Here is a 12,126-nt window from a genome sequence, read left to right as displayed (position 1 = left end):
ATCAGTTGGCATTAATGTAAATAACAACATCAAATACCGTTACAACTGAACTCTTGATTAAAATCAAGCAAAAGCGTAGCAGTTTTGGAAATTTCTGCTTTTTATGTTGCCAAAAATTATCACATTGGTTGTAATTATGTACCCAAATTAGATAGGTAATTATTTTAATGTTTCCAGGTTTCCAATAATTTGCAAAGCAAACAAACAATCAAAGCATAAAATCATTTCTATACAATACTAGTAATTGTAGCAAAAGAAATCATACGAATTGTCTACATTTTCAGCGTTCGTTGTATCAAATCAAAGTTTCCAGCTAAATCATACACAGATTTTTTGCCATACACTATTTATCTTCAACAATCATATCACTTAAACAACTTAAACAGCTGAATATTTCCACGTTTACATAAAGAGATAATGGAGAAACCTCATAGTAGACACAAGAGTTACACTGGCGCGCCTCCCTTGGCTCGACGAAACATTTGCATATGTACCAGATGTGATATGAAACACAGGAAAAGATGTATGTACTTCCGTATATGAAATACATGAAAGCCAGCCAATACCGTCGAATGAATTCCACTGATATCCGCTTTCTTCTACACCCGTATGTTTGTCATAATTCTTCAAACTAAGTGAAGGTTGAGCTGCTTTGAAACTATAAATAAATTATGATTTATTTGGTGTGGTCAACATAATTATTATCAAAGTCACAGCATAGCATGAAGGCATAAACGCATCGAAGTCCTAGGTGAGTATCGTCTGTGAGACGTTTTCATATTGATTTGATTTTGTAATATCATTTTCCAAGAAATTGGTGCACATTCGTTGGCATCTTTTTTCAGATGTATTTTGATATTGTTGAGCAGTTCTTAGGCTTATAGAAAAAGACTGCTCTGCAATCTTTGACATCTATTGTCTCATTTCATTTTGCTCTTTATAATTTTTCTCTTATCATCGCAGATAGCGCAACATGTACCATCATCCTTTCGGCTCCGATCATGCCGCCGTTCCAAGAATCAGCGACAACACTCTCCCGTTCGGCCTCGGACTCGGAGTGCTTGGATCGAAACTCACGCCGCCGTCGACCACGTCGTCCGATCCACTCGCCAGCCATGACGACATGGCTCACCATCCGTCGTCACATCGCCAACCGATGTCGCCCGAGAGCGCCAGCGGCGACATGATGTTGCCAGAATCGGCGGCCAGCGGCATCCCGCGATCGGCCAGTGGCGGCAGTGGAGGTGGAGCTGGGCATCCTCCACCCAGCTTGGGCATGGGTGGACAGCTGGTTGCTGGCTTGCACAACCCGACGGACCGTTCGATGACATCGGACATGGATGGCCTCGGATCGCCTGCTCCACGGACGGCCATGGGATCACTCGGGTGCGATGAAACAGCGCCATCTCCAGGCGGAATGAGAGATGATCCCGACAACGTGATTCTTGACGATAATGTCGACGATGGAAAAGGTAAGGGAACTTTATCAAGGTCTTGCCGGACTAGAAGTATGTGTGTGTGTCGGGGGGGGGGGGGGGGGGGGGGGCTGCAGTAAAACTCTCTTGAATTAGAGCCTTGTGCCGAGGTATTGATCTTGACCGGACGGATGGACAACGTGCTAATTTTTACCTGTCCTTTAATTTAAAAAAACAACAACTATCAGATAACTGCTAAATATTGTATTGCAAAACTAATATGTCGGCATTGCGCGTTGCAATGAGATATTTTCGTTTGCAAAATCCTAACACGAAAATAAATCATTCGTGTTCAATTTTTGTTTAACTTAATTCCAAAATTAGTTAGTGACGTGTTCCCTGAATTAAGAACAATGAGCCTGCACAAGGAGCATGCTATCTACGCAGACCTAACGAGACCTATGAGAACATAGTATAAGAATGTTTAATGTAGGGCTCATTCAGACTGTAGTACCGCTACATACCTGGTCAAGTGGCATCGTTATAGCCCTATTCAATCTCAACTGACGCGCATCTTGACAATACCGAAACGCCTGCAGAAAAAGTATGATAGCCAACGAGAGAGGGCGTACAATAGGCTGTGAAATCAAGACTTCGTGCTCAGTGCTTCGAGACGAGAAGGTCGTTCGCACTGGACACGAACGTGCATGAAGTATACGTGCAGTTTTACCTATTTTTGTAGTAGCTCCTTGTCTGGTCTATGTCACCTCATCCCATTCAATGATCGTTGTTGCAAAGTCGCCAAAAAAGCTCTCTAATGGTCCGAAGTTTTAGAACATTCAATAGAGCTGATACTTGAAACTCCTGTGTGAGGGCAGTGTTGTGTGTTAAACCACTGTTCTTTCAATATGAAGCTGTAATTTCTCCAGGTTTTGCAATATATTTTATCATAATTTTAGCAACGCAAGCACAGAAAGATGGATGAAGTTCTAGAGATCTCCTAAAGATAATTCCCCATGGTATGGCAGCCAACAATTCAATTACTTCAAAATTATGCTGTTGCTTGTTGCATTGTCGTCATCGGTACAGTGCACACCGTCACAAGCGGAGAACAATAACTGATTCTAGTTTCAAATGAGTTCGGAGGAACGCGACGGTTTGCATTGTCTCTTCATGTTATTAAAGTTGCAGGCAATCTGAGCATTTTTATGATGACGTAACACCACAGATTTCTGTCTTTATACAGTGGCGGATGGGGGGGGGGGGACGCATCGGGTGCACCCCCTTTATTTTTTGTTAAAACAAAAGAAATAAAAAGAAAAAATGGGGGGGGGGAAGGAGTGGGTGTGCCCCTTTAATTTTGTAAAGGCATCCCCTCTTTACGGAATTCCTGGATCCGCCCCAGTGATATGTCGTCAAAACCACTGGTTAGTACATTGTAGTTCGGCCGTAATTTGGCTTTAAATGCCAGTCACTGCGGCACTGTAGTTTTGCCGCGTTTTATTTCATTTCAAGGAATTATACCCAACATCTTACAATTCTACACGCAACATTTTCTCAGAGCCCCACCCCCACCATAAACGGTGCCCGTTTGACCCAATCATCAAGGAGTTATAGCGGACGCACGTTCCATAAATTAACTCAAAATAACGACTTAAAGCGATACACACCGTATCATTACTTTCTGGCTTCTGATGAACACTTCTCCGCGAGAAATGGAATTCTGCTACCGTGATCAGATGAAAGAAGGGACATCATAAGACTTCAAAGAAAGAAAGAAAAAACCCTAATTTTAAGAAAGAGATATTCAAGCAGGACCACTGCTGAGTACCGCATGATAATTCTTATGACGTCCTTTTTCTAAACGCTGATATTGGCATGGAAGGCACACGGAAATTAATCGACTACCTGTACTGTAGGGAATTTTCTTACAGAAAGTACAAAAAAAAAAATCGCATAAGTTTGCTACATGAGGTGTCGTTCGAAGCCAAAGTAGGCGATTACTTCTCATAGAGCTGCTAACACCATTCTAGTGGTAAACCGTTAATTCGAAATAAAGTCAGCCGCTTTGTACAGTTTACGTTCTCTATTTTCGGAGAATGTAAAAAAAAAAAAACTAAAAAGAAAGGAAAATGTAATTCCGTCTTTAACAAAGGGTACTCAATTGCTGCATCACTGTCCTTGAATACATCAAATACAAAAGTATGTGTGCCGATGCGAGGTGAGGTGGCACCGTTTTTATAAGGAGTGCGGCTTGAAAAATGATTATCCGCTTACATAACGCGGCAAAGCGGATACCACCCGCGGCTCAAGAATTGTTTAGTCTTCTATAAACAGAAGTTTTAAACCCAAATTTCGCACTTTTGGGGCCAATCGGTTATTCACAGTGCATTCTGAGTTTTACTGAGGCCTTTTCAGGGAGCTCGAATGGTTGATATCGCGTGCGTGTGTAGCGTTAGCAAAACATTGGTATAGATCTCATGTGTCTCGAATTAAGTGCGGAGTGTCATGATTATTCATTAGCTCAATGTTAAGTAGGATAAGATGGCAACATAGACGACCAGAAGAGACAGACACACAGAGGTAAAGCAGCAGGTACACTGATCTTTTTACTTGTTTATTCATGGATTTGGGTTTTGCAATTGCGATTTGGGGGAATGGATGTTAATGGAGGAAGAATCTTCTCCGGGCTTTATCCCTCGTCAACATCATGGTCATCAGAGAAGACGCAGATGGACCTGGTCGACTGTTCTCTCACGAAAGCACGAGCAGCGTGACCGCCGGAGCACATGGACTGAGTCCTAGACTAGCGATTTACGAACGTTTAAAAGGGAGGGGACATATACGAACATAACTTATCCTCTCCAAATACACCCCTGATCATAAACCTGTAATTTGCTTCAAAGCCTGACACGCTGCGCTCTCTCTGACCACCGGATTTTTATTGGCATATAAGCTGTCACGTCCGTCAAAGGGGAAAAAGAAACGTGGAATGATCGTGTTCCAACTCATTGTTAGACAATTTGGCACCGACACCAACATTACTAAGCAAGGCTCTCACTAGGAACGCAGTCCTACTGTTACAATGGCGCATCGCTGCACTCACCTTCATACTCCGGCGTCATCGCCTGGAAAATGCGGCAATGGTAAGCTTTTCATATATGGTTAAAGTAGAAAAAAAAAAACTTGAGATGAATAGGAGGAATCAGTGGTAACTTTACTCCGCCAGTGTTTTAAGGCGTTCCACATCCCGTTCTGTTCGGCACGAAACTTCTGCATGCCTCTTATCAATCGATCGTCTGAGCTTCCAATGCGCGCGAAAGTGATGTGTGACCAAGGAGGTAGTGTTCACTAGTACCTCCTTGGAGTTACAAATTTCTTGCATTAGTGTACTATGCAACATGTCCAGCATTGGCAATACCCGAACATTGCGTAAAATTGAAGGGATGCTGGAGAAGTAGATGTAAGAAAAGGGCGGCGCGCGGCGGGAGCTGGAAGAGGAGAGACATGCAGCCAGAAATACTGAGTAGTATACTGACAAAAAACACAAATTCAAAATGTTGTTGAAGAACGTAAGAGCAGGGAGGTGTGAGAGAGACACCTCCCTGGTAAGAGTAAGGACCGTCGACCATGGAGCCATTACCATGACTACTTCCTTTTATTTTCGTCTCCGGTATCAATACTTTCATGCAGGTGTTAATTGTCTTCCTCATGATTACAAGTGTATGTGTGTGTGAATACAGCTGACGAAAAATTTCTAAGCTCTGACGTATCCTATACTCCTGCACTTTGTTTAATATCTTCGCTTTCATGATAAATGTCAACAGTTGTACTCCATAACATCGTACTAATATGCTCAAAGCGTAGTCTGTGCAGGGAGGGTCTCACCTCCCTGGTCTGTGCTAGGTCTCCTCGTTCGAATGGCGTGATAATTTTGACATCAGCCCGCTAGAGTTCTTTCGTACTTGTCCTATCGGACTTGTCATGACATAAAGCACAACAACAACAACATTAGCAATAGCAACAAGAAAAACCAAAAGAGATAGTATGGCGAAATGAGAGGAGATACCCCCTAAATTTTATCGGACACCGTAGTGGCGTAATTATGTTTGTGAGATTATTTGCCCTTTACTTTCAATACATTGTCGTCTGAAGCTCGTCAGCATTTAGATATAGAGATTCCTGATTAGTATGAGCTGTGTTATGATGGGTATAATTGGTTCTATTTTGGTCCTAAAGGTTGGCTGATTTGTACAGAAAATGTTTGTTAGGTTGTAAGTCTAACTCAGAGAGCTACAAAACAATGTATAGTCATCGATGCGCCAGGAAATATCTGCAAATATGCTTTGTATCTGCCTGTTGTCCAGTCCATCAATCAATCAATCTATCTATCCATCTATCTATCTATCTATCCATCTATCTATCTATCTATCTATACATACATACATAATATACATACATAGGCCTACATATGCATGTAGCTCTACATATCTGTTTATTTGTTAATTCATACATGTAGGCCTATACAGTATATCGGTATGTATCTATTTATTACTGTTTACTTATCTATATTTTCATCTATCTATTTCTGTCTACCTATCTAGCCATGTATTCATCTATATATTCATAGTTTTGTATAAATCATCTAACTACATTTCCATTTATCTGTCTATAGAGCTATCTTCTCATGTATTTATCTTTCTACGAATTATTAACTACTAATGACTTAATATTTATCTTCTAACCTGCATCTTTTTTCTTATTTATCTATCATTTTTTATTTATATTTCTCTCTAACACTGTTTACTTTAGTATGTTTATCTACTCATACTTTCCCCTGTCTTTCCATCTTTTTGTCAATCAGAATATTTGGGAACCTATTTTTACCTTCAATATGCCTCATGCGTGTATTGCAGTACACGTTAGCTGACGGAGAGCGTGTCGAGTGTGTAGCGATCGGATGTAGCCATTGTTTTGGACGGTGTAGTTGTTTGAATTACTCATAATAGCCTAATTAATGAGATTAAGTGTGACTGGGATTGCTCTAGCGTAGGTGGCGTGATTGAATTGACAACCATTTCGGCACATCAAACAGGGCGGGGACGCGAGGGTACCAAGGACATGGAACTCCCGTAGATCGTGAGTAATGAAAAAAACTAGTGAACGAGAAACTTCGTTGCCGTGTTCCATCCAGGCCAAACATGTATTTGAGTGACGGCTGTCTCATATTTGCCAATCATGTCAAGACCTGTTGCGGCTGTAGAAGTGCTCCTTCTCAGCTAATTCATTTTTGCATATTTTTGTATTGCCCTCTTTCTGACTTGTCTGGAAAGAAACACCCTTTCACATAATTATGATAAATAGACATATTATAAAAAAAGGTGGTAGGAATGGTACATCACTCAATCAGACAGAAACATTAACATCAAGCTATCAAGGTGATACACGACAACACGTTGGGTTAGATATTTGTGCATATATATCATTAAACTGATAGGCGCAATTACGTACGGCGTCTTGAAGGCGCCTTGAGCTGCTATTGTATACACAGCCAAAAAATGACTACCGTAATGCTTCACGATCAGTTGGTATGAATGACAATGATGTTTATATTTCTTGAAACCGTCATTTCATCAGTTGATGATACTATTTGTTACCTGTCTGGTTGGTATGGGGTATTTTGCACTTGCTATTTAGCACCAAACACTTTCTTTGGACTGGCAACAAACGCTGAGGGCTCTAAAACAGTACGTTTCCCTCTTTTTCTTCCTCTTCTTTTTATTTTACGTTTTACAGTTTTTCACGACGCAGAGACTTTGAATTTGTATTCTTATCACCTTGATGTTTCTATGCAATGTTATTTTTGGGAAGGAATGTTGTGAGAACAACAAACGAGTATACGTTTAAAGGGGATGGCTAGTAACCGATCAGTGGGAATCAGTGGGAATGCTGAGGGATGATTTTTCCAATCCTTATGGGATTCATGTAAGAGTACATTATATATCTACTGTTGTGTGAAAATTATTTGCTTCAGAACGGTCTCATATTCAAGTAATGTGCAGATTAATGCCCCGTCACTGACCAGGGACGCTTACCTGGAAACATTAAACTGCACATTACTTGAATATGAGACCATTCTGAAGCAAACAATTTTCACACAACAATAGATATATAATGTACTCTTAAATGAATCCCACAAGGATTGGAACAATCATCTTCCAGCATTCCCGCTGATTCCCACTGATCAGTTACTAGCCATCCCCTTTAAATAATGGTATATTGTCCAACGTCATATATATACTAACGCTTAGTCGTAAAGACGCATTGGTGGGGTGGAGCAATGGTGGGATGGAGGCCATTTAAGATCATCAGGTTCCCGTAAGAAATGGAAATGAGGCATGACAGTTTTGAGTGTTGACAAAGTTCTTTGATGTAAAAAAAACAAACAAACCCAGAAATGAAACTCCGATTTCCATATTGACTAATAGGAAGTGGACGAAAATTCAATAATTTTCTTTGGCAAGTGGGGGTCTGAGTTTGATCAATCTTTAGACACAGCCTGTGTGATGATGTGTACCACAGGTGTGGAAATTGCGAGGAATTAAAGAAGGCGTGAATATATTGGTGAAGGGTATGTAACTGTTCTGTTGATTTGTAGGCCTAGATATCAAAACGCTTATAGATACGCTTTAAAAAAGATGGTAATATTGGTTACTTTGATCCCTCTGTGTATTCGTGTATTGGCAGTCGCATCACTTCTTCCTAAAGTTGATGCTGCTGTTTTCTCTTCACGCACTAGAATCAAACGTGAATTCTTGCGCCAAGAGATGGGAAGAAACGGATTGAGTTGACAAGCTTTCTTACTGGCATGTTCGCCAAAATTCCCTCAAATGAAACAAATTGCGACGAGAGAAATAACGAATAAAGCACTACACAATTGTTAATCATTTAAACTAGTAGGAAAGTTGTCAAATCACGAAAGTAGTCAAATCATGCATGCAATTCATTGCTGAGATGAATAACAACAGGAATGTGGAGAATCCTGAATGACGCATTCAGAAAAGGGATACTCAGAATTTTCCAATCTTGTGTGTGATCACCATTCTCTTCCTCTCGATTGCCGTAGGAAGTGAAATTGTTATTTGAAATCATGTTCGAACAATTAGCAGAACGAGAGACAAAAAGGACGATAAGGTTGACATGGTTGATGGGTTTGATAGGAAAGCGAGCAGCTGTCGTGTGTACTGATATACGAGAGAGTGGACGCCCAACAAGCAGCGCAACACACACACACACACGCACGCACTTTTTCTTTCTCTCGTTATTTTTTTCTTGAAGTTTAACTTTAGTCTTGATTTTCTGCTGGTCGTGTGGCGGTAGATCATTAAACGACATCCACATCTGCATATGGCGTGCTCGCAAGCATAATTGGGATCAAGTAAGGTGTGGTGGAAAACTCTAAAAATAATGTCCACCACTTTTTGCCCTTACATCACGGGAGGGATCAGCGCCTTCGCATGCAGAGGAAATCAATTTTTTTGGGACGAGCCATTTTGGAGCACTCGTGTGTGACCTATGACGGCTGGGGCAGAGTCATCACATGACCCCGTCTTTTTTGTATTAAAGATTGACACAACAAATTTCCAATGTGTCCGAATCTCGTTCGTAGAATTGAAAATAAATGTGTAACAGAAATTTCTCTGTGGATAGAACAGTTCACAGTGAACTTGAAGTGTGCCACCCTGAAGGGTTCTCTCGTCAGTCAGGAGGCAAAAAAGCAAACAGACAAAAACAAAACATAATAAAACACAAAAGACGAAGAAATCAGGTCCAGTAGCTATGAAAGTTGAATAATGACGTTTCGGTAGGCCTCTCTTCTCCCCACCCATATAACAAACCGCTGTTTGTCAACATTTCGAAGCCCCTTTAAACTTTTATACTTGGTAGGAAGGACATTCTTAATTCTACTTTCTCCTCAACAGGAAGAAGAAGTTGGATTATCAAGAACTAACGAAACGTTTGGTTTTGACCAGACAGTGATGTGCGACCCGGAAGTGGTCTACCTCCACCTCCAAATCCGTAACGTGACTTCCGCCATCGAGACCATCAAGGGCAAGGCGTTGTGGAGAGTTGCTATAGAGCGGTATGGAAACAAAATTTCCGTCTCACAGAGAGCGCACGTTAGTGGGTTTGCGAGAGAGAGAAGTTCTTAGATTTTTGATAAAAATTAATGAAACAATAAGATGAAAATCAAGGCAATAGTATCAAACAATAAGCGGAATTGAACGAGCAGCATACAAAGTATTGAACATTTGCATTATCGTATATGTCATCGAATACGACGCGCCATGAGCATTTTTGATTCGCTACCTTTTGAGCACAGAGTGACGTCAATTCCACCAAATTTTCAAACACTTGCAGTTTGCAATTCGTTGGGATCTGTTTTGTATTCTTCTTCTTTTTTTTTCTGTTCTTTAAAACAACAACAACATTTTTTTTTTTTCTGGTGGGGGGGGGGGGGGTGTTCTGTGCAGTGGGTTAAAATGTGCCCCTCATTACCATAAGTAAAACTTGTCATTGTCATTATGCTATATATCAAGTTAGAAAAGGAAGACAATCCAGCATTCTAAACTGAAAAAAAAATAACAAAGGCAATTTTTTTCATTATTTTTTTTTTACACCCATTGTCATCCTCTTCTCAACTAGTGAGACGTTTTTCAGTTTTGCGAGTACGTGATAATGGAAGAGCCACAGCTTGTGCCAGTTACCAAGTTTGATGGTTGACACACAATTGTCTTACTTTTGATTGATGGTAGAAGCAGAATACACCATTTGAAAATAACGTCAAACTAAATGGACAAGTCCCCTCCAGTAACTGTACTTCCTCGGAAAAAAAGTACCCTTTTCAATTTCCTCATTAGAAGTCAAATGTATATTATTTTATCCGTGGCTGGTTTTACTATGCTTCGCTTGGAATGCGGCGATTTTATTTTTGTTATTTGGACAAGTCTTGTCGGTACAGAACCCACCAGAGAGCCGTTGCGGTGAGTGAATTGCCTCTCCCAGCAATCGCAGCACTCGGGGCCCAATTCACAATCTAAAATTCATACCGTACATAATACATACATACATACATACATATACCCAGATATACCTGAGCATTCCAGTCTGTCAAGAACAAACATAAAACCTACGATATGGAATATAACATATATCATTATGCACATACATGTATTTGAACATTTATTCACTCAGTTATACATCCATGTATTCATGTATTCATTCATTCATTCATTCATTCATTCATTCATTCATTCATTCATTTCCTTTCATTCATTCATTCATTCATTCATTCATTCATTCATTCATTCATTCATTCATTCATTCTTTCATTCATTCATTCATTCATTCATTCATTTTTAGCTGCATTTCAAGATGAATCTTCTTCTCGTCGTCTGCGCTAAATAAAAAAAAAGAAACTGAAATGATTATTATTATTTGTAGATGTTATTAACCTCCACTTTTGGATTGGGATCTGTAAATACTCTCCAGCAGCTCTCTTCGAAATATGGAATTGACTAGTTCATTAGAAGACTGTTATTTCATCATACAATAAGCAATCACATCATTATCTTTATCCTTCGCTTCTCCTCTTCCATTCCATCTTCATCATCATCCGTTTTTCCTCCTCACTCTTCTTCTCCTCCTCCTCCTCCTCCTTCTCCTTCTCCTTATTCTCCATCTCCTCTTTTTTCTCTTCATTCTTCTCTTTTTCCTCCTCCTCCATCTCATCTTCTTCCTCTTCCTTCTCCACCGTCTTCTTCTTCCCCTCCCCTCCTCCTTCTCCTCATTTTCCTTTTACATCTCCATCTCTTTCTTCTTATTATCATCGTGGGGGCGCTGTGGCCTAGTGGATAAGAATCTTGCCTTCCAGTCGATGGACCCGAGTTTGAATCCCTCTCAGTGCTTACGTCCCTTGACAAGATGTGTGTCCCTCTTCATCCTGGTGTATAAATTGGTATACGTGACAACGCTGGGGTAATAAGAATGGCAGGGCCCTCTGGAAGAGCAGTGACAACACTGAAGTGGCTACCCTGGATAAAGAAGACAGCACTACTAGAATGTTATTATCATCCTCCTCTTCCTCTTCTTTCTCCTCCTGCTCCTGCTCCTCATCTTCCTCTTCCTCCTCCTCCTCCTCCTCCTCCTCCACCTCCTTATTTCTCCCACCACTTGTGTCTCCTTGTATTTTCTACTTGTTCATCTTTTCTCCTTGCCCGTCACCTCTGCCTTCTTGGACGATTTCACTCACATTATTATAATCCTCCTCCCTTCTTGTAAACCCTCACAAATCTCAAACATGCTTACCGGTAAATTCTCCTCATCTCTACACCCTGATGCCATGGAGCTAGCGAAATGCTGATACACTGACGCTATCGTGCCTATACATCAACCCGCTGCTCACCCCTCTCTAGACCATGGACACTGGTTGACGATTAGGTCTCCTTTGGTGATGACACTAGTCATCCGCAACCCTAACTTTCCTTTCTCAGCGTCATTCCCGCCGTCAATTACAATTCTCGTCATTCTTCTGTTCTCAGGCTCCTGTTTCTCCTCCGTTCTCTAACAATGTTATCATTACTATTGTCTTGTACAATTATCATTTTTGTACCACAACTAATATTGTTATTATCAATATCATAATCATCAA

General features: G+C 40.6%; 1 protein-coding gene across 1 annotated transcript; it reads left to right on the top strand.

The window, feature by feature from the left end:
* Positions 1 to 973: 973 nt before the first annotated feature.
* On the top strand, positions 974 to 9,628 carry LOC139728344 (uncharacterized). Its single transcript, XM_071639288.1, has 3 exons — positions 974 to 1,472; positions 4,434 to 4,561; positions 9,398 to 9,628. The coding sequence occupies exons 1-3, from the start codon at positions 974 to 976 to the stop codon at positions 9,626 to 9,628; spliced, it is 858 nt and encodes a 285-aa protein (XP_071495389.1).
* Positions 9,629 to 12,126: the final 2,498 nt, after the last annotated feature.

This window comes from Diadema antillarum, unplaced genomic scaffold (genome assembly GCF_040938485.1).
Source record: "Diadema antillarum isolate AM-2024a unplaced genomic scaffold, OU_Dant_1.0 seq00000173_RagTag, whole genome shotgun sequence".
NCBI lineage: Eukaryota > Metazoa > Echinodermata > Echinoidea > Diadematoida > Diadematidae > Diadema > Diadema antillarum.
Note: the sequence above shows the minus strand (reverse complement) of the source record. Positions and strands in the feature narration are given on the sequence as shown.